This window comes from Gobio gobio (genome assembly GCF_949357685.1).
Source record: "Gobio gobio genome assembly, chromosome: 16".
Lineage (NCBI taxonomy): Eukaryota > Metazoa > Chordata > Actinopteri > Cypriniformes > Gobionidae > Gobio > Gobio gobio.
The window spans coordinates 53,885,668-53,909,527 of record NC_137109.1 but is presented as its reverse complement, the minus strand read 5'-3'; the positions used below and the strand labels follow the sequence as shown (position 1 = coordinate 53,909,527).

Sequence of the window (23,860 nt, the reverse complement as noted above, 5' to 3'; positions counted from 1 at the left end):
ATTGTGTATTGTGTACCAAGTTTTGAAGTCTCTGTGTTCATATTTACATAATAAAAGTGAGTAATGTGGCATATGACATCTACATGATATCTATTGTATTATTTACTTACATGTTTCTAAGTAAAACATGCACTTTCATGGTTTAATTCTTTGTTATATTATTTGAGTTAAAAGTTTGTTAAATTTAGCTACTTACCTTAGAAAAGTAGTTTTTAATACTATATGTGAAATAAAATATAAGTTATTAATACCTACTCAATCACTTCATGAATTTTAAGTTCAATAGTAAGTAGAATATACTTATAATAACAGGTTAGTACAGAGCAGTAGCAGTGACATTTACTCAAAATGTGTTAAGAGGATTTTATAAAGTAAATCCTACAAGTTATATTTTTCTCAGTGTGTACTGTACTTCAGTAAAATCACAAAATATTGCTGTAAAATAAACAAGTTTATTTCAATGTTACTGTAAAAAACAACAAATTACTGTATTTTACAAACAGCCATTAGCTATAAATTGCTTTGCAGTATTATACTGTAATGGAATCTAGGGAATCTAGTGGAGCACAGAGCGGAGTAATGGATCACAGGAAAAGCAATCACAGACAGAACTGGTTTTGCTGAAGATTTGGGCTGGGCTAAAATGATTGCTTATGCTTCACATGATATTGTGATATATTGTGTTGACCTCTAGTGGTGAGCTTGAGAAACTGCTTTTTTCTGTTTCAGGTCTACAGCTTTCACAGGAGAATCTCTGCATCTGCGGTCGCATCTACTGAACGAATGAACCTTTCAAATCAAACTAAATTATTTTATTTGTATATTTACACAATATGCAAATACATTCTAAAATACATACAATGGCTAAAGAGAAAATTATACTTGCTAAACAAAAAGGATTGAATGGAGTTGCTAGACTGGCGACAGCTAGAATGCGGTGGATTATGGGTTCATGAATGCTGTGTCTGCTAATGCTGAATCTGAAGCTGCGTTCGAAACCACATACTCATTGAGTAGGTACTCATTTTCAATAAGTACTTACTTAACGAGCTCTAAAAGAGTAGGTACTATATTGCCTGATCTCGTTAAGTATGAATGCGAGCCGCATTTTATGCGCCATGTTGACGTTATCATGTGACCTACAACGTTATATCAAGCGCAACGACTTGAAAGACGAGTGACAGGTTTAATTAATCGATCTATAAATATCTTAATATAAGTAACAGCTCAAAGCATCAGTAACTCCACAGGCCGACCTGTGCGGTTTCCCTCAGCGTCTGCACAGAGACTCTTTCAGCTGCTCAAGATCTCACCTTTGGAGAAAACTGTTGATTTTATACTCGAAAAATGCAAGTATCACTATTAAAAATTAAGATTACCCCAGAATGAATTGCATTGCTATCCCACTAAAACACTTACAATAATAATAACAAATGCTGACCAATACTTAATTATATTACTTTTTCTTTTTACTGAAAAGTATATTGTTTTAGTAAAACAAGCAAAATGCAACTGTAGCGGATTTCGGATACAGTGCTTTTCCTTAACACTTATAACATGCTTTGAGTCATGAACTACATTACCCAAAATGCACCGCCAATTACTGGCGCGTATTTCACTTTGTGCAGCAAACGATCAACCACTCGCATCATCAAAATGTAATGAAATGAAACTCAGATGAGCATTAATAAACATCCTCATACTCATGAGAAGGAACAGTCACTGTAACTTCTATTTAATATGCTCTAGGAACATGTTTGAGTTGTCCGTTAACAGAGACACATAACTCTCTTCAGAATGTTTCATGCAGACTGAAGAGTGCGGCACCAGGGGAATATACCATTGATCAAAGAGAGGGGTGTACCACATCAGCAACACAATAGATAATTAAACATTCTTCTAAACAAACACATGCATTACAAGTGTGATTATAATGTTTGATAAACCCCAATATTAAATGCTGTGTAAAAGAGACACAATTTCCATTCTACATAAATGTTATATATACTCCCAACCCCTCCCCCATAATGAAACAATGGATCATCCCTTACCCAGTCTTTCTGCACCTGTTTTTTCTTAACCAAAGTAACAAACAAAGTTTGAATGAATGAATTATTTTACACAACTTGTCATATGACATAGCGATGCATGAATAGGTATAAAAAAGATAACTTATGTTTAGTTACTTTATGTAGTTACTTAATGATACATTACATTAGCTCACTGATGAAGACATGATCATACACACCATATGGTCTGTGACACTATGGCCTAAACTGACCTGCGAGCGCTGGGTACTCGAGTGCTCAGACCCTGCTTTATCACATCACTAATAGAGGTCGACCGATTCATCAGTTTTGCAGATTAATAGGCACTGATAGTTAATTGGTGGAATAATCGATTATCTGCAAAAATCAATACCGATAGTTTTTCTGGGTTGCGTTGCTTGAGCGGCTGAGAAGGGTCTGCTGGCATTATATAGCACGAGAGCGCCCTCTAGAGGCCAAATAACAACTATCACTGACGGTGTTAATATTAACATGTGAGGCTGTGCTGAACGGAGAGCACACACTGCACAGAGAGAGAGCGCTCACACATCAGATGTGCGTTTAAAACACTGACAGTGAAACGGTATGAATACAGGACACTTCAGTACATGTTTCCAAATCATTATAAAGTCATTCATTTGTTGACTAGATGCCGCATCAGCAGGGAAAGAACAGCAGTGTGTGTGCACTTTGTAGTCGAGGCTGAGAGGACATTAGCATTAGCATTCCATTAGCAGAAGCCCAAGCAGTTAAAACAATGTAACAACTCGTGACGTGAGAAAGCAAACTGTATCGTCAAGCAGCCGACAGAAATATAAACACATCAGAAACAGATTGGATTTCAATTCATATTTTGTTGTTTTGATTAGATAATTGCCAAATGTTCTAAAAAAGCTGACTGTTTGGGTTTCTATGAAATGATAACACTTTACAATAATATTCCATTTGTAACATTAATAAGTATTGTTCATTGTTAGTTAGGATTTCGGATACACCACAGGATCAACCCCAAATGACGACAAACACCAGTAATACCTTTTCTTGGATGTTTACTGCAAGCATGAAATGGGACAGTGTTACAACAATGATCTGTTCTGGTTTCACAATCTCTCTTCAGAATGTTTCACGCAGACTCCGTATTACAGATTGTTTTCTTTACAGTATCTTAAATTGTTCCATTCAATAAAATGCATTACACCAAAGGCAAATTTTTTATATAGAATTAATATGATTTATGAATACTGAAAATCAATAAAACAATAATAAAATGAACAATAACTCATACCTGCAAGCATGAAATGGGACAGTGTTACAACAATGATCTGTTCTGGTTTCACAATCTGCAAATACATCATTTAGTTAGTATATTGCCCCATTTTCTAATATGCAGGCGACTTACAATACCAAAGTAACAATTCACAGTTTCAGTGCTTCTCCTTAACACTTATAACATGCTTTGAGTCATGAACTACATTACCCAAAATGCACCGCCAATTACTGGCGCGTATTTCACTTTGTGCAGCAAACGATCAACCACTCGCATCATCAAAATGTAATGAAATGAAACTCAGATGAGCATTAATAAACATCCTCATACTCATGAGAAGGAACAGTCACTGTAACTTCTATTTAATATGCTCTAGGAACATGTTTGAGTTGTCCGTTAACAGAGACACATAACTCTCTTCAGAATGTTTCATGCAGACTGAAGAGTGCGGCACCAGGGGAATATACCATTGATCAAAGAGAGGGGTGTACCACATCAGCAACACAATAGATAATTAAACATTCTTCTAAACAAACACATGCATTACAAGTGTGATTATAATGTTTGATAAACCCCAATATTAAATGCTGTGTAAAAGAGACACAATTTCCATTCTACATAAATGTTATATATACTCCCAACCCCTCCCCCATAATGAAACAATGGATCATCCCTTACCCAGTCTTTCTGCACCTGTTTTTTCTTAACCAAAGTAACAAACAAAGTTTGAATGAATGAATTATTTTACACAACTTGTCATATGACATAGCGATGCATGAATAGGTATAAAAAAGATAACTTATGTTTAGTTACTTTATGTAGTTACTTAATGATACATTACTGACGTTCATGTAAAGTAAGCAGTGATGACAACAGTGAACTCTACATTATAGCACACACACACGAACACACACACACACACACACACACACATCACTCTGATCAGATGTCTATTTCATGCTGTGATGTCATCTGCAATACTTAACGAAAATGTTCCAGTCAGATGTTAAATAAACATTTAGTAAGCATTTTTATATGGTTTATGTAAATCCACTTTGGAGACGTGTGTGTGTTACTGGAGCTCATACGTAATAAAACGTGTTTTTACAGCACAATCACAACTATACTATACTGACTGTCGTCTTTGCACCTTCAACAATTCAATTGTTTACTCTACAGTAGTTCAACAAATGCGATTTTAACACAAGGAACCGTGATTTTGGTTTGTAATACTCACACTTGATTGGCTTTTCTCCGCCTGACGTCTCCTTTCCTGTGGCCTCATGGGAAGGCAGGGATAGAAAAGTATCCGACGATGGGTGCTTCACAATCTGGGCGGAATCAGTAGGCCATCCGGGAACTTCTCGCCTACTCTTTTATGATTACTGAGGTTTCGAACATACTTCTCCTTTCACGTACTGTTTTCGCCTACTATATAGTAGGTAAGTAGGCATATTCGAACGCAACATCAGTATACGCACGTCCAAATCTCGCGAGAAATAGTCCAAAACCCTGGTAGTTCTCGCCTACTCTTTTATGAATACTATGGATTCGGACATACTATTCGCTCGCCTACTGCTTTTTACATACTATATAGTAGGAAAGTATGCGGTTTCGAACGCAGCCTGAGGCTGGGCTGGTGTGGGAAACTTCATCATCTCTCACTGTAGGACAGTCAAAGCTTTGTGTCTTATGAGCACAGACATATTTCTGCATTATGAGACAGACAGACAGAACCTCATATGCATTTCTTTATTTTATATACAGAATATATATTTTTAAATGTGTATGTAAAACAGATTGATGTAAAATAAAATAATGATAATAATAACGGTATAAAGAAATATACATTTGATTGATTTAAATCTCTGTACATGTATTTAATGATTTAATATATATTAAAAGTACTAAATTTGATCATTTAAATGATGAATATTTTAATTTCTTCATTATAGATGAGTTTAATCCCAACATTAGTATGATGTAGGACACTAAAGACTCCCATTCCTGCTAATCCAGCTCATCTGATCTCAGATCAGGCTCTTCCTCCTCTATTTCAGCTCTTAAATCAACAATAACCAGTCAACATTACTCATCATGTGTGTGTTTCTATTGATGCTGCGTTATTAAATCTGAACGTCTGAATCTCTTCCTCCTGTATGCATTAGTACTCATTATAAATGATAATACACAAGAGCTGGTATGATGAACTGTACATGTGTTAAAGCAGTGCTATTTGAAAAACTGCATGTATATAAACAGCTTGAGCTCATAACAGCTGTAGGTTTGGCAGTGTATTTATGAAGTGCTGTAGAGCAGCATCTCAGCTAAACTACCATCACACATATTCATTTATTACAGTGTTATATTGAGAACCTCCTGAGGATCTTTAATCTGATGGTGGCTTTGCTTGAGCTGTTGATGTCCCAGGTTCCTCCTGAGCTTTAGCCCAATATAACCAGTGCTCCTGCTCCAGCTCTTCCTATAGGCTGAAGGAGGAAGTAGAAGAACATAATCAGTGCTCAGTGGAACAAGCTGCACATTATATCAATATTTCAGTTACTTTGAGAACAAAGTGTAATAGACTGCAACAACATTAAATTACTGTAATCAGATTAGTTACTGATCTTACATTATTTGGCGTACATATTGTTTCTAAATATGTATGTCTTAAATATAATACATTTAAAGTTAAATTCCCATGTGTGTGTTAGTGTGAGTGGTGTAAAGTGATGTTTCCTCACCTCAGGTCACAGTTTGAGTCTCGTATCACGTCTCTGAGCTTCTGTGAGTCTCTGATCGTATTGTTTCTCAGATCAAGCCATTTTAAAAACTGCAGTGCTTTTGAGTTTGTCAAAGACTGAGTTAAAGGAGAAACATCTGTAATGCCACAGCCCTGAAGGCTAGAAAAGACAAACACAAGAGAAAAGAGAAATGATTGTAACTTTCACCCAGAGTGTGATATCAAACCAGAGGCTCTGACATGTTCAGTTCCCTTTCGTTCAGTCACTACGACGTAACGTTAGTGACTAACGAATGGGGGTTTCGCTTAGAAGCCTATCAACTTCGAGTTTTGAGAAAACGCCCAATGGCGTGCCAATGCCATGGGGCATGCGGAATTTGCATACGTAGCTCCGCCTCACTGCGTGAGTATATAAGGAAGTACGAGGCAATATCGCATTATGTTTTTCTGCTTTCGGAGCCAAGGGTACCTACCTCTTCACTCCTACAGCCTTCTGAGACTCTGTCAGCTTCTTCGAGACGAGCAGCTTTCCAGTCGGTGTTGGTGTGACGGTGCGTTCCAGTGATCGCATACTTCCTGCCTGCTGATCTGTGCAGTGGTCTGCATCCAGCTGGTGTGTGTTTCCCTGGGCGCTTCGGCATCGACTGCAAAGTTTCCTCTCACAAAAGAGCTTGCACGTGACACGTCCTTTTCAGGATGTTTCGTCCGTGCACTTCTGGGTGCGGTAGATCGCTTTTTTCTTTCGACGGGCACGAGCGCTGTGTGACGTGTTTGGGCTTTCAGCACGCTCAGGCAGCGCTCGTGGATGACTCATGTTCTCTCTGCGGGAACCTGGCCATCTCAGTGCTTCGATCAAGACTCCGTGAATTCCGTGCTGATGCCGGAACGAGAGTCCCCTCCGCCACCCCCCAATCTGCGGTCTCCTCTGGAGGCGGCACTTTGGCTGGTGACCAGGGTGATCTGAGGGTGACGGTGTGGAACAAAGCTCCGACGCTAGTTCCTCGGCCCACACCCCCCTCTCAGGCACTTGACCCGGTCCGCGTTCAAGCGTCTACATCGGGGCCGGCTCCTGCTGTCCCGACTGTGGCGTTTGGCGCGGCGGAGGAGGAAGTGATGTCTATCGCCGCATCACAAGGTGGGCTGGAGTCATCTGAGGATGATGATTCGGCTGTGCTGCCACCTTCGGGTGCGCCAGCATTGCCCGAGTCGGACCCAGAATTGACAGCCATGCTGTCTCGGGCCGCCGCAGCGCTTGGACTGGAGTGGAACCCTCCGCCTCAGCCCGAGCGTTCGCGGTTGGATGATTGGTTTTTGGGGGCGGCGCGTCCGGACACCCGTCCGGCCGCTCCTCCAATACCTTTCTTCCCCGAGGTGCATGAAGAGGTCGCGCGTTCCTGGAAGGCCCCGTTGTCTTCCCGTGAACGTTTGGCAGCCTCTTCCGCCTTCACCTCTCTCGATGGAGCCGCGGCTCATGGGTACACTGGGGTCCCCCCAGTCGAACGTTCTGTTGCGATGCAACTGTGTCCACAGAGCGCTTCGTCCTGGCGTGGTGACCCAAAGCACCCCTCCAAGGCCTGTAGGTTTTCGTCATCCCTGGTGGCGAAGTCATATAGAGCTGCGGGGCAGGCCGCCGCTTCTTTGCATACCATGGCAACTCTTCAGGCTTACCAAGCCAAGTTGCTGTGCGATATGCACGAGAGAGGGGCTGATCCAGGACTCAGCAATGAGTTGCGTGCCGCCACCGACCTCGCTCTCCGGGCGACGAAGGTGACCGCACGCTCCCTGGGTCAGGTGATGTCCACAAATGTGGTCCAGGAGAGACACTTATGGCTCACCCTGTCTGATATGCGCGACGCTGAGCGAACACGTTTCCTCAACGCCCCCATATCACAGGATGGGCTATTCGGCGGAGCGGTCGAGAGCTTCGCCCAACAGTTCTCGGCCGCTCAGAAGCAGACTGAGGCAATAAAATACATCCTGCCCCGGCGGTCAGCTGCTGCCTCCACCCCACCGCCCGCGCAGGTGCCTCAGCCTGCTCGCCGCCGAGGACGCCCTCCCGCGGCTTCCTCCGCCTCTGCGCCACCCAAGCAGGAACGCGAGTCCTTCCCTGGTCTCCTCTGTCAGGGCGCAGCCGTTAACCGTGCTCCGACCCGGGGACGCCCAACAGCCTCCCCTGTCCGCGCCGGTAACGCTGCCTCGCTGCCCCACCCAGGGTACGTCTGTCGTCCGTATGACCCCGTTGGTGCAGTCTCTGGAAGCCTGGCTTCAGCTTCCGGGGCTGTCCCGCTGGGTTGCCCGGACCATCAGGCTCGGCTACGCGATTCAGTTCGGGCAGGCTCCTCCCCGTTACAGGGGAGTCCGCTATACCATGACCGGGGCCCATGCCCCCGTCATGCGTGCGGAGATTGCCACTCTACTGGCGAAGGGTGCGATCGAGCCTGTCCCTCCAGCCGAAATGAGGTCGGGGTTCTACAGCCCCTACTTCATTGTACCCAAGAAAACCGGTGGGTTACGGCCAATCCTGGACCTTCGCATCTTGAACCGATCCCTTCACCGGCTTCCGTTCAAGATGTTGACTGCGAAACGCCTTTTCGAATGCGTTCGTCCGGACGATTGGTTTGCAGCGATCGACCTGAAGGACGCCTACTTCCATGTCTCCATCCTTCCTCGACACAGACCGTTCCTACGGTTTGCTTTCGAGGGGCGGGCATACCAGTACGCAGTTCTCCCATTCGGGTTATCTCTGTCCCCTCGCGTCTTCACGAAGATCGCCGAGGCAGCCCTTGCGCCCCTTTGGCAGCACGGGGTCCGCATCCTGAACTACCTCGACGACTGGCTCATACTAGGCCACTCTCGAGAGCAGGTTTGCGGACACAGAGATCTGGTTCTCCACCACTTAACCCGTCTGGGCCTTCGGGTCAACTGGGAGAAGAGCAAACTCTGCCCCGTGCAGAGGATCTCTTTTCTCGGTATGGAGATCGACTCGGTCGCCATGTACGCGCAGCTTTCGAGCGAGCGCGCGCAGTCTCTGCTGACTTGCCTCCGACAAATCGAGAGCAAGAATGCGGTTCCACTGAAACTATTTCAGAGGCTCCTGGGGCATATGGCATCTGCAGCCACGGTAACGCCGCTCGGATTGCTTCATATGAGACCGCTTCAGCACTGGCTTCGCGATCGAGTCCCGAGATGGGCATGGCAGTCTGGCACGCTCCGGGTCCAAGTCACTCGGGCCTGCTTACAGACACTCACCCCGTGGTCGAACCTCAGCTTTCTACGGGCCGGTGTGCCCTTAGAACGAGTTTCCAGGCATGTTGTCGTATCGACGGATGCCTCTGCCACGGGCTGGGGTGCCATGTGCAATGGACAAGCAGCCGCGGGCTCCTGGACAGGACCCCAGCGCCTCCTGCATGTCAATTGCCTCGAGTTGCTGGCAGTACGGTTCGCCCTGCACCGCTTCCGAGCGTTGCTAAGGGCCAACATGTGCTTGTCCGGACAGACAACACGGCCGTAGTAGCGTACATCAACCACCAGGGCGGTCTACGCTCCCGCCGCATGTCTCAACTCGCCCGCCATCTCATCCTATGGAGTCAGAAGCGCCTGAGGTCCCTTCGTGCTGTCCATATTCCGGGAGTCCTGAACCACGCAGCCGACGAGCTCTCGCGGTTCCAGCCTCTCCCGGGAGAATGGAGACTCCATCCCCGGACGGTTCAGCTGATTTGGGAACAGTTCGGCGACGCACAGGTAGACCTGTTTGCCTCCCACGACTCTTCCCACTGCAGCCTGTATTATTCCCTGACCGAGGGCACGCTCGGCACGGATGCACTGGCGCACAGCTGGCCGCGGGGCCTACGCAAATATGCGTTCCCCCCAGTGAGCCTACTCGCACAGCTTCTGTGCAAGATCAGGGAGGACAAGGAGCAGGTCCTTTTGGTCGCCCCGTACTGGCACGGCCGGACCTGGTTCCCCGAACTCATACTCCTTGCGACAGCCCCTCCCTGGCCTATTCCTCTGAGACCGGACCTTCTTACTCAGAGACGGGGCACCCATTGGCACCCACGTCCCGACCTCTGGAACCTCCACGTGTGGCTCCTAGACGGGACGCGGCAGGTTTGAGTGGCCTACCACCTACTGTGGTCGCCACCATCACTTCCGCTAGGGCAGAGTCCACTCGGCATGCCTATGCGTTGAAGTGGAACCTCTTCGTCACCTGGTGCTCTTCCCGCCAAGAAGACCCCTGGAAATGCCCGATCGGGTCCGTGCTTGAGTTTCTCCAAGAGGGGCTGGAGCGAAGGCTGTCTCCCTCCACCCTCAAGGTATATGTGGCCGCAATATCTGCCCACCACGATCTCTTGGAGAACAAAAAGGTAAGTCAGCACGACCTGGTCATCAGGTTCCTGAGGGGAGCTAGGAGACTGAATCCTCCTCGCTCTCCTCTCGTACCCTCTTGGGACCTCGCAGTAGTGTTAACTGCTCTGCTGAGACCTCCCTTTGAGCCTTTGCGGTCGGTTGATATTAAGTTTCTGTCTATGAAGACGGCTCTGCTGACCGCATTGGCCTCAGTCAAGAGGGTCGGGGACCTGCAGGCATTTTCGGTTGACGAAGCGTGCCTGGAATTCGGGCCGGCTAACTCTCACGTGATCCTGAGACCCCGGCCTGGATATGTGCCCAAGGTTCCCACCACTCCGTTTAAGGACCAGGTGGTGAACCTGCAAGCGCTGCCTTTGGAGGAGGCAGACCCAGCCTTGGCATTGCTCTGTCCAGTACGCGCCCTTCGCGCCTACGTAGACATGACGCAGTGTTTCAGGACCTCAGACCAGCTCTTTGTCTGTTATGGTGGAGAGCGGAAGGGAAGTGCTCTCTCAAAGCAAAGGCTGTCTCACTGGATAGTGGACACCATTGCTTTGGCTTACCAGCAGCAAGGCCGACCATGTCCCCTTGGTGTGAGGGCACACTCCACCCGGAGTGTGGCTTCCTCTTGGGCTCTAGCGCATGGCGCCTCGCTAGCAGACATCTGCAGAGCTGCAGGCTGGGCGACACCCAACACATTCGCCAGATTCTATAATCTCCGAGTGGAGCCAGTGTCCGACTATGTACTCGCCCCCCCGAGGGGCCGGTGATGGACCAGGTTCAGGTGTCTTCGCTTGCTCGCCACTCCACTCCACGGACTGGATACGTGCGATATTTCCTCAGGTGAGTTCCCCGAGAGCCCTGAGCTCCTCCAGCACTGTCGACGCCGACATCAGTTCAGTCTGCCCTTTCGAGCCCAGACCCTCATGTCCGGCCAGGTGCCCCATGTGCATGGTTCCCTCTGGCGACCCCCACATGTGTATTTCACCGTAAGTCTCCGCAGTGAGCGGGTTTCTTCCCTTGGCGTGTCCCCGCCACCCCTAGGGTTAAAAATCCACCTTCGGCTGGTACCCTAGAGATCTTCCATATGCAACCCTCTCCGGGTCATATGTGTCTCTTAAGTCCTCCCCACGGGTAGGCATCTTTGGCATTCCCTCACTGGGATATGCTTCCCAGTGTACCTTGGTAATCCTGTGTTAAGTGGGAGTCCTTCGTCCGTACTAGTCTTACGACAGGGTACTCACACTTACGCAGGGCACTGGAAGACAGCTGAGTGGCGGGATTATATTGGGACCCCCATTCGTTAGTCACTAACGTTACGTCGTAGTGACTGAACGAAAGGGAACGTCTCGGTTACGGATGTAACCCTCGTTCCCTGAGGAGGGAACGGAGACGTAACGTCCCCTTGCCACATCGAGCTGTGTTGCCTGGAACGCAGGAGTTCAGTCTTGGCTCCTCAAGCAGGTAACATAATGCGATATTGCCTCGTACTTCCTTATATACTCACGCAGTGAGGCGGAGCTACGTATGCAAATTCCGCATGCCCCATGGCATTGGCACGCCATTGGGCGTTTTCTCAAAACTCGAAGTTGATAGGCTTCTAAGCGAAACCCCCATTCGTTAGTCACTAACGTTACGTCTCCGTTCCCTCCTCAGGGAACGAGGGTTACATCCGTAACCGAGACGCTCAATATGAACTCATGTGATGAGAGACTTCCAGCGTGAATGAACACATGAATTCTGTGTCAGTGTCGAATCTGACAGGAACATTCACAGCTGGATTTGCACTTCATAACAGCATTGCTCAAGAAAATAAAGATCTGCAGAATAAAGAGGCTGTTTGGGGAAATGTGTGTCACGTGTGTGTCACATCTGCTCCTGCTTTTACACCTGCAGAATTTCTTCTCACAAAGGAAAATATGACAGAATATCAGGAAAGGTGTCAGATAGATTAAAACTACCAGCAGTCACAGTTCTTACCAGACCATTTATAAAAAAGACAAGTATTTTTAACATATATTAATGTGTTAATATGCCACATTGGTAAAATGTTTAAAATATAATTAAAGACAACAGAGCAGTTTAAGAAACATAAGAGCCCAATCTTCAGTCAGAGGAAGAAGATTCTGCAGGAACATTCACTGCAACTTATTGATATTATATTTGTGTAAATGTTATAATGCTATTACAGTTACTGTTCTTATCACAAACATAATTTCTTGAGCAAATGTGTGAAGAATAATACTGAGTTAAGCTCTGTGTGGTTTGATGCTTGTGTGTGCAGTTTTCCCGCTGCTGTTTGCTCTGTGGTGAAAGCATCTTATCCTCACACATTATTCCTGACTGAAGTTACTGACTGACAGAAGCTGCTTGTGCCGCACAGCACATATAAAGCTCACTGATGAAGACATGATCATACACACCATATGGTCTGTGACACTATGGCCTAAACTGACCTGCGAGCGCTGGGTACTCGAGTGCTCAGACCCTGCTTTATCACATCACTAATAGAGGTCGACCGATTCATCAGTTTTGCAGATTAATAGGCACTGATAGTTAATTGGTGGAATAATCGATTATCTGCAAAAATCAATACCGATAGTTTTTCTGGGTTGCGTTGCTTGAGCGGCTGAGAAGGGTCTGCTGGCATTATATAGCACGAGAGCGCCCTCTAGAGGCCAAATAACAACTATCACTGACGGTGTTAATATTAACATGTGAGGCTGTGCTGAACGGAGAGCACACACTGCACAGAGAGAGAGCGCTCACACATCAGATGTGCGTTTAAAACACTGACAGTGAAACGGTATGAATACAGGACACTTCAGTACATGTTTCCAAATCATTATAAAGTCATTCATTTGTTGACTAGATGCTGCATCAGCAGGGAAAGAACAGCAGTGTGTGTGCACTTTGTAGTCGAGGCTGAGAGGACATTAGCATTAGCATTCCATTAGCAGTAGCCCAAGCAGTTAAAACAATGTAACAACTCGTGACGTGAGAAAGCAAACTGTATCGTCAAGCAGCCGACAGAAATATAAACACATCAGAAACAGATTGGATTTCAATTCATATTTTGTTGTTTTGATTAGATAATTGCCAAATGTTCTAAAAAAGCTGACTGTTTGGGTTTCTATGAAATGATAACACTTTACAATAATATTCCATTTGTAACATTAATAAGTATTGTTCATTGTTAGTTTTATCTATTAACCTTAGTTAATGCACTATGAACTAACATGAATGAAAGGTACAATTGTATTGATCAAATATTAATACATGCTGTAAAATGCATATTGCATATTGCATATAGTTCATGGGAGCTAGATAAATAAGCTAATACATCCTTGTGAACAAATGGGATTTGCAGTTACCTATGACATTTACATACATTTTTCTAGGTTATCCACAGTCCCATGAGGCCTTGCGTCAAAAGTGGGAGCGTCTTCCGGTTTGAAGTAAACAAGCGAGACTTTATGCATTTCCATCGTAGTTTATGCGCACGTTTTCATATCGGATAGAAAATGTATCCGCCTCAAATGAGTGCATATGTTTTTTATGCACATTTATAGAATTAATGCGCATCTTGGCGTTTCCATTCAGCATTTTTTGATGCAATATCCCAAACTGCACATAAAAATAGGTGGATGGAAACACAGCTTATTGACATTCAACAGTTGACAGTTATTCAAGCTCTCCAAATGTGCTAACGCTGTGGGAACACAACCTCAACGAACTTTCAAAAGGGTGAAGCAACAGTGCCTTTACCCTCCGCGGTAACGTATTTGGTTGGGAGGATGATGTGAAGAAGTGCCTCGTATCACGTACGGTAGCATTTTTAGCTATTTTAGCTATTTTAGCACATACATCCTGCTTCGCTACTGTTCGGACGCTCTTGCTTACTGCTCCGCGCTTTGCTCTATCGCTTCTATATTTTACAACTTCAGCAAATCAGCACATTGCTCAAGCGACAAAGCTTGACTCCAATGATAAAATTAGAAACTCTGGTGACTGAATTCCTAAACAAAAAGCGGAATATTTCAACCGACCAGCCTCCCACTGCCTTCAGCTTACATTCCGGAGAAGGGAAAACACAGCTGCCTACATTCAAAAGGATAAGAAAATGCCTCTTCTAGAATCTACTTGCTGCACAAACTGCCACAGACTTTTACAAAGGATTGCAGTTCTTGAAACAAAGTTATTTGCGGAACCATCCAACCAGACGAATCACACAGCAGAGCTTCATCATGATCGCCCTCTGCACACTGCCGGTGAGTCCCATAAATGTAGTGCTACTCAACATGTAGAGAAACAAGTAACTGATCAACACACTAATCAATGGAACAAACAGGGAGCAAGACCCAAAGGCACTCGAGACATCAGATTGTCACGAGCATCACATATTGCCGCAGTAGCATGCTCTACCCCAGACACAAGGATTGCAAACACTAGTTTTCTACCACCTAATATACATCTTGAAAACAGATTTGAAGTGCTAATGAATGTGGGTGAGGAATCCCCAAACGTGATAAATGTGACCGAACAAAGATTGAATCAGCCCGCAGCTAACACTAATGCTAACAGGCGCTCAAGGTCGAGCAGACAGCGGCCCTCAGCTCAGACCGCAGCCGAGCCCAGGACTCTGATAGTGGGCGACTCAACAATCAGAAACATTAGCAGCAGGGATACAACTACATGCTGCCTTCCACAAGCTACAGTTTCTGATGTCAACAGGGAACTTAAGAACATTCTGATGAAACACAAGACTGCAAATCGACTCATCATTCATGTGGGAAAGAACGATATTCAGAGAGAGGAGTCAGAACTCCTTAAGAGGGATTTTAATGAACTTTTTGAAACACTTAGAAAACTGAAAGTTCAGCCGTTCATCAGTGGACCACTTCCAGCAAAAGGAACAAATAGGTTTTCACGGCTACTTGGGCTTAATACATGGCTGCAAAAAACCTGCAACATGAAGGGAGTGAACTTTATCGACAATTTTAATCTCTTCTGGAGTCAGAGACAACTGTTTACATCAAATGGCCTCCACCCAAACAAACTCGGTGCAAGAGTGCTAAAGGACAATATTTATTTTTCCCTTCATCATCCTTCAGCTGTGTGTGCTAACCCACTCAACCTGGATGGCACACACACACCAGTAAAGTACGATCACAGGACTTCATTTCAGCATCTGAATGGACATGCGGTTGATACACCCCACAAGGACAATGATAACACCACGCAGCCACAACAACCACCTCTCATGGACACACTCCCAGCTGAGCCCCGCCCTCAGAGCTCACCACAGATAGACTGTGACGAATTAGAACTGCTCCAAATGACACAGATCGAGGAACTAAACAGTAACATCTCAGCCCATACTGTGGAGTCTGTGGAGGCACTGGTAAAAATGGGGACCATCAGGAGTGATACTGGTGAAATTTTAAAACTTATATGTAATATAAGCAATAGGCTGGAAGAAATGTCACTCCTTGAACCGGACGATAACATATTGCAGTTTCCGGTAACATCAGAGAAGCAGCCCCCCTCACCAGACATGTTATTCCGCTCTACAGCATCCCCGCCTCTGAGCTTCACAGAGAAAATGGATTTTGTTTATACTGGAAACAGACAATCATACTCGATCGCTGCGAGCCCCCAGATATCAACCAAAAAGCGTCAAGGCCCACAACCACCAAAGACTGTGGGCCCAGCTCGCTCTGCCCCTCCTCCTGTGAGATTTCTTCGGTCACAACGTCAGGGCACACACCCTCCTCCATCTGCACCAAAAACAACTGATTCCAGCTCTCAGTGACGTGTTCTGGGTCCTCGCAAAGTCAACAGCAATCTTATCAAATGTTTACAAAACATGCGTGAGCCCAGTGTGTCTCTATCTTTCTCTATTTCTGTTCTGTTACGTGATAGAAAGTCCAAGGCTTTCTCAGGCCGTATGGCAAACCCATCTAATCTGCTGCCTGTTAATTGTCAAACTAAGATTACTATGGGGGAAAAAATTAAAATTAATACTGTTAAGTTAGCACTCTTAAACATCCGTTCACTTAAAAACAAATCATTTCTAGTCAACGACTTAATATCCACAAACAACCTAGATTTTTTGCTTCTAAATGAAACGTGGCTAGAAGACAGCTACAGTGCAACAGTCCTCAATGAAACAGCCCCTCCTAACTTTACTTTTATGAGTGTCTGCAGAACAGTCAGAAGGGGAGGGGGGGTCGCAGCTCTATTTAAAGATGTTTATCAATGTAAGCAAGTATCATTTGGTGACTATTTGTCTCTAGAATATCTGGGCATTGTGCTAAAAGGTGCACCACGCATCCTGCTTATCATTATTTATAGGCCTCCGAAATATTCTCCGGCCTTTATTGATGACTTTACAGAGCTGTTATCAGCAATCTCATCTGAGTATGACTGTTTTGCTATTGCTGGGGATTTTAACATTCACATTGACAATGCTGAATCCAGTACAACAAAAGATCTCATGACTGTACTTAACACTTTTGATTTGACACAACATGTTCACGGACCCACACATGATCGTGGACACACTCTAGATTTACTTATCAGTAAGGGTCTAAATATTTCATCAATAGTTATTAAGGATGTGGCACTGTCTGATCATTTCTGTATTTTCTTTGATATATCAATCTCTCCTGCCATTGAAACTAGATCTGTCTCTATCAAAAAGAGATGCTTAAATGAGAACACTAGTGTGCTGTTTATGAAGGCTATATCTCTAACACCAAGCATATCTGCAGACTCTGTTGATTTTCTCCTTGACTCTTTTAACTCAAAAGTTAAGGGTGTAATTGATGATATTGCTCCTGTAAAAGCCAGGAAAAAGAGTGGCAAACAAAAAGCACCCTGGAGAAACTCAACAGCAGTGCAATTAATGAAAAGACAATGCAGGAAATCGGAACGCATGTGGCGAAAGACAAAACTTGTAGTCCATTATAAGATCTATAAAGACAGTCTTCGTGCTTTCAATGTGGAACTAGGCAAAGCTAGACAGACCTTCTTTTCAAATATTATAAACAGAAACATAAACAACACACGCACTCTTTTTGCTACTGTAGAGAGACTAACAAACCCCCCGAGTCACATTCCCAGTGAAATGCTCTCAGACAGCAAATGTAGTGAGTTTGCTTCCTTCTTCTCCGAGAAAATCATTAATATCAGAAATGCGATCAGCACATCCTTGAGTTTCTCTGGGGTGAATCAGATCAGACCACAGCCTCAGAAAGTTACTATGACTGATTTCGAAGCAATTGATGGTAAAATTTTAGAAGAAACAGTACAGCACCTTAAAACATCAACCTGCGCCCTTGACACACTCCCCACTTCTTTTTTCAAAAGTGTGATTAACTGTTTAGAAGCAGATCTTCTCGAAGTGGTAAACGCCTCACTTCTTTCTGGGACTTTTCCAAACTCCCTAAAAACCGCAGTAGTTAAGCCTCTCCTGAAAAAGAGAAATCTGGATAACTCCATACTGAGTAACTACAGACCAATCTCAAATCTCCCCTTCATAGGCAAGATCATTGAAAAAGTTGTTTTCAGTCAGCTGAACAAATTCTTGAACTCAAACGGATACTTTGACAATTTTCAATCTGGTTTCCGACCGCATCACAGCACAGATACAGCGCTCATAAAGATCATAAATGATATTCGCCTCAATACAGATACAGGCAAAACATCAATTCTGGTACTACTGGACCTCAGTGCTGCATTCGACACTGTTGACCACAACATACTTCTTGACAGGCTAGAAAATTGGGTTGGGCTTTCTGGAATGGTCCTCAAATGGTTCAGGTCATACTTAGAAGGGAGAGGTTATTATGTGAGTATAGGTGACCATAAGTCTGAGTGGACATCCATGACATGCGGAGTCCCACAAGGGTCAATTCTTGCACCACTCCTATTCAATCTGTATATGCTGCCACTCAGCCAAATAATGAAAAATAACAAAATGGCTTACCACAGCTATGCTGACGACACCCAGATCTACTTAGCCCTATCACCAAATGACTACAGCCCCATTGACTCTCTGTGTAAATGCATTGATGAAGTTAACAGTTGGATGTGCCAAAACTTTCTTCAGTTAAACAAAGACAAAACTGAAATTACTACATTTGGAAACAAAGATGAAATTCTCAAGGTGAATGCATATCTTGAGGCTAAAGGCCTGAAATCAAAAAATCAAGTCAGGAATCTTGGTGTGATTTTGGAGTCAGACCTGAGTTTCAATAGTCATGTCAAAGCAATAACTAAATCCGCTTACTATCATCTCAAAAATATATCAAGAATTAGAAGATTTGTTTCCAGGCAAGACTTAGAGAAACTCGTTCATGCTTTTATTACCAGCAGAGTGGATTATTGTAATGGTCTCCTCACCGGCCTTCCCAAAAAGACCATTAGACAGCTGCAGCTCATACAGAACGCTGCTGCCAGGATCCTGAGCAGAACCAGAAAATATGACCATATCACACCAGTCCTCAGATCTTTACACTGGCTTCCAGTTACATTTAGGATCGATTTTAAAGTGCTATTACTTGTATATAAATCACTCAATGACCAAGGACCTCAATACATTGCAGATATGCTGATTGAATACAAACCCAACAGATCACTCAGATCATCAGGATCAAGTCAACTAGAAATACCAAGGGTTCACTCAAAGCAAGGAGAGTCTGCGTTTAGCTATTATGCCAGCCGTAGCTGGAACCAGCTTCCTGACCAGATCAGATGTGCTCCAACAGAAGCCACTTTCAAAACCAGACTCAAAACACATCTGTTCAGCTGTGCATTTACTGAATGAGCTGTGCAACTGTACGTGCTTTGTCCGAACTGCTTGCATTTTAATTTATATGCTTAAATTTAACCCTGTTTTTATTTTTAATTATACTCTTTATTTTTATCTTTCAATATTTTCTTTATTTTTTATTTCTTTTAATTCCTGTTATAACTGTAATATTTTTATTTCATTTCTGTGTAAAGCACTTTGAATTGCCACTGTGTATGAAATGTGCTATACAAATAAACTTGCCTTGCCTTGCCTTGCCTATTTTCTAGATTCAGTAACGTTAGCTTGTGATGGTAAGGCGATGAGCAATCTGAAAGCTCAGTGGCGTATCAGTATCTGTCGGAAACGATCTAAAAGCGGACATTGAGCCGAGTCTACACGTATCCCATCATAAGGCATGTGTTCCAGCATCAGTGACCGGTGAAGGACAGACCGCGGGTGTTCATGTATTAGGGCCAGGACGCTGCTGTAGTCATGAAGCAGCTCTTTTGTGGAGGGTCAGTAAAGTAAGGACAATGTTTATTGTATTGTGATATTATTAATTAACTAATAAATGTACTAAACTGTAATGTTTCGTGTGTGTCATTCATGTTGCTTCACAGTAACCTTCATTAACCCTTGTGGCACCATCTGATAAAAACAAATGTAAAAGTGATCATTTTGAAACCTTGCCAATGATCCGAAAAACTCTTAGCCTCTCCACTAACTAGCACACACAATCCCATCGGTAAACTACTCCCGCCGCCTCACCGGAAGTTGTACCCACGTTCTTTTTTACAGTAGCGCCCCCCGGAAACAGGCGGATAGCTAAAGGAACATTTATTTATAATATATTTTTTTATGTTTAAATTATTTTCTGTGGAATTTGTTCTGTTAGAACTTTTTTAATGTATCCATTTTTACATATTTAATTTAGCAATTTTCATAGTTCAGAACTGTTATGTTTATTTATTTGTTTTTATCCAGTATCCATTTTAAAAACTATCGGTTGATTAATCTGTTATCGGCAAGTGTGGTCCACAGTTAGCATGATGCTAACACGATTAGCATTATGTTAGCATGATTAGCTAACATGATTAACATGATGTTTGCATGATGATAACACAATTAGCATTTTGTTAGCATGATGCTAACATGATTAGCATGTTGTTAGCATGATATTATCATGATCAGCATGATGTTAGCATGATTAGATAACACAATTAGCATGATGTTATCATGATTAGCTAACACGATTAGCATGATGTTAACATGATAAGCTAACAGGATTAGCATGTTTTTGCTAGCATAATGTTAACACAATTAGCTTTTTTTAGCATGATGATAACACAATTAACATGTTGCTAGCAATATGCTAACATGATTAGCATTTTTTGCTAGTATGTTTTAACCAAATGCTAACATGATTAGCATTTTGCTAGAATAATGCTGACACAATTAGCATTATGCTATCATTATGTTAACATGATTAGCATTTTGTTAGCATTAATGCTAGCACATTTTGACTTGTTATTATCATGTTCTAACCCTAAGCTAAACACTATTAGCATTTAGCTATTCACTGCTAGCATGTGTAGCACGTTGAAAGTCCAGTTTGCTAGCATGAGCCAAAAGACCCAACCCCCACGTCTCTATGATGTTCTGATGCAGAGATATAGGCCTTGTTAAATGGTTGCTAGGGTACTCTGTTTGGTTGCTATGGAGTGGTGTGGCAGCTGCCAATGATGATACTCCAGAGGCTGCTTGTCAATATGAATGATATAAACCAATCCCCATGCCTCTATGACATTCAGATTAAAAGATATAGCTCTTTGGATTTGGGTCTCTAGGGTGCTTGATAATGGTTGCTAGGGCGTGGCTAGGAAGTGTTGAAGGTGGTTTGTGATTGGCTGTTGATGTCCCGAGTCAAACAAACCCACCCTCGTGTTTCTATGACACTTCTATCCAAAGATATCCCTTTGATGTTTTTCAATGGAAGTCTATGGGATCAGTTGCCAGGGAGCTCTAAATGGTTGCTAGGGCGTGGCTTGATAGCTTCACGATGACCCAGAGATAGTGATTGGTTGGCTGAGTAAATTGATAATAAGCCGGTCGATTTGACGCCTGATTAGTGGGTCTGTGACAAACGGTGTGGGAGGAAATTTTGTCCAGAAGAAGAATAATAAGTGTGGAGAATAACAATAGAGATGCCTTGATACCGCTAATACCACTAATCAGTTCATTGTGTCAAATACTTTAATGAATTTATTTCCTCAAGACGCCTAATTTTAATTGTGACCAATGGCAAAGACCAGCAGATGCAATGCTTCAGTGTAAATGATGAGACTTGTGTCCAGTTGTCTTGAACTAAACAGTGAACTGTAATCTCACTGTAACTGTACAGTATAATGATACTGACTGTAGTTTCTCCAGCTGTGATTGTGGGTTCATCAGTAGATCACTGAGGCTTCTCACTCCAGAGTCTCCTAGTTTATTCCCTCTCAGGTCCAGCTCTCTCAGGTGTGATGGGTTTGATCTCAGAGCTGAAGTCAGGATGAGACACTGTTTCTCTGTAATACTGCAGTAACTCAGACTGAAGACAGAAAGAGAAAAGACAATACTAAGATCATCATCACAGATCTGAGCTAAAGACATATAGTGGTCACTAAATTTTTCAACTAAATATCCAAATAAATCTAATTATTAAACTAAATTAACTATATAAACTAAATTACTGATCTAATTACTGATCTAATGCCCACACTATCACTGTATGATAATTGAAATGAGCTGATGACATCAGTGTTTTCTCCAGAGCGGCTGAATCAGATTCTGTTGCATTATTTTCCTGTTTAACACTGTAAAGCTGCTTTGAAACAATCTGCATTGTGAAAAGCACTGTATAAATAAAGTTGAAAAAAAAAAAGTCTATAGTTCCCATAATCTGCTTGTAATCGTGTCTCTAGTTCTGTGTGCTGGAAACTGATGTTTCTTCTCTTTCTTTTTTAAAACTTTAAACTATTTCTTTTTTGTCTCTTTTGTTTATTGTAGCAGCAGATTCAAATCTCATGATATTTCTGCAGAACAATATGTACACAATCAGTTCATTGTTTCAAATACTTTAAATGAAATGATTTACTCAAGACGCCTAATTTGAATTGTGACCAATGGCAAAGACCAGCAGATGCAATGTATCAGTGTAAATGATGTGACTCGTGTCCAGTTGTCTTGAACTAAACAGTGAACTGTAATCTCACTGTAACTGTACAGTATAATGATACTGACTGTAGTGTCTCCAGCTGTGATTGTGGGTTCATCAGTAGATCACTGAGGTTTCTCACTCCAGAGTCTCCTAGTTTATTCCAGCTCAGGTCCAGCTCTCTCAGGTGTGATGGGTTTGATCTCAGAGCTGAAGTCACAGCAGAACAACCTTCATCTGCCATATCACAGCAGATTAACCTACATTGAGAGAGATGAGAAAACTCTTTATTCTGTAAAGTTATAGCATCTTCATAAATGTAGTGTGAACTCAGGCTATTGATGAGATATTGAGTTCTTCACCTCAATCTCTCCAGTTTACAGTGAGAATCCTCCAGTACGGCACATAAGGGCTTCACTCCAGAGTCTCCTAGTTTATTCCAGCTCAGGTCCAGCTCTCTCAGGTGTGATGGGTTTGATCTAAGAGCTGAAGTCAGGATGAGACACTGTTTCTCTGTAATACTGCAGTAACTCAGACTGAAGACAGAAAGAGAAAAGACAATAGCTCAGATCTGTGATGATGATCTTAGTAAAGACATACAGTGGTCATATAGTCTATAGTTCCCATAATCTGCTTGTAATCGTGTCACTAGTTCTGTGTGCTGGAAACTGATGTTTCTTCTCTTTCTTTTTTAAAACTTTAAAACTATTTATTTTGTGTCTCTTTTGTTTATTGTAGCAACCGATTCAAATCTCATGATATTTCTGCAGAACAACATGTACACAACTAGAATGTATATTTCCTGAAGAAAATGTGAGTGGTGCTTGCAGTGGCAAAAAAAAACAGTTAGCATTTTGCTAGCAAGATGTTAACATGATAAGCATGTTGTTAGCATTATGCTAACACAATTAACATGATGTTAACATGATTAGCTAACATGATTAGCATGATGTTAGCATTAATGTTAACACGATTAACATGATGTTAGCATGATTAGCTAACATGAGTAGCATGATGTTAGCATGATGCTAACACAATTAGAATGTTGTTAACATTATGTTAACACGATTAGCATGATGTGAGTATTATGCTAACACGATTAACATGATGTTAACATGATTAGCTAACATGAGTAGCATGATGTTAGCATTATGCTAACACAATTAGCATGTTGTTAGCATTATGTTAACATGATTAGCATGATGTTAACATTATGCTAACACGATTAGCATGATGTTAACATGATTAGATAACACGATTGGCATTATGTTAGCATGATTAGCTAAGACGATTAGTATGATGTTAACATGATTAGGTTACATGATTAGCATGTTTTGCTAGCATAATGCTAACATGATTAGCATGTTTTTAACAACATTGCTAACACAATTAGCTTTTTTTTAGCATGATGATAACACAATTAACATGTTGCTAACAATATGCTAACATGATTAGCATG

General features: G+C 43.0%; 1 protein-coding gene across 1 annotated transcript in view; it reads right to left on the bottom strand.

Annotated features, from left to right (window-relative positions):
* Positions 1–556: 556 nt before the first annotated feature.
* LOC307139994 (uncharacterized protein) overlaps positions 557–23,860 on the bottom strand; it is a 94,927-nt gene continuing 71,623 nt past the window's right edge. The window contains exons 32-37 of the mRNA XM_079839236.1: positions 22,764–22,937; positions 22,488–22,661; positions 21,622–21,795; positions 6,060–6,218; positions 4,941–5,804; positions 557–980 (exon numbers count right to left, since the gene is read on the bottom strand). Of these exons, the coding sequence (XP_079695362.1) occupies positions 5,798–5,804; positions 6,060–6,218; positions 21,622–21,795; positions 22,488–22,661; positions 22,764–22,937 (688 nt within the window). The 3' untranslated portion in view covers positions 557–980; positions 4,941–5,797. The remainder of the gene's footprint in view (positions 981–4,940; positions 5,805–6,059; positions 6,219–21,621; positions 21,796–22,487; positions 22,662–22,763; positions 22,938–23,860) is intronic.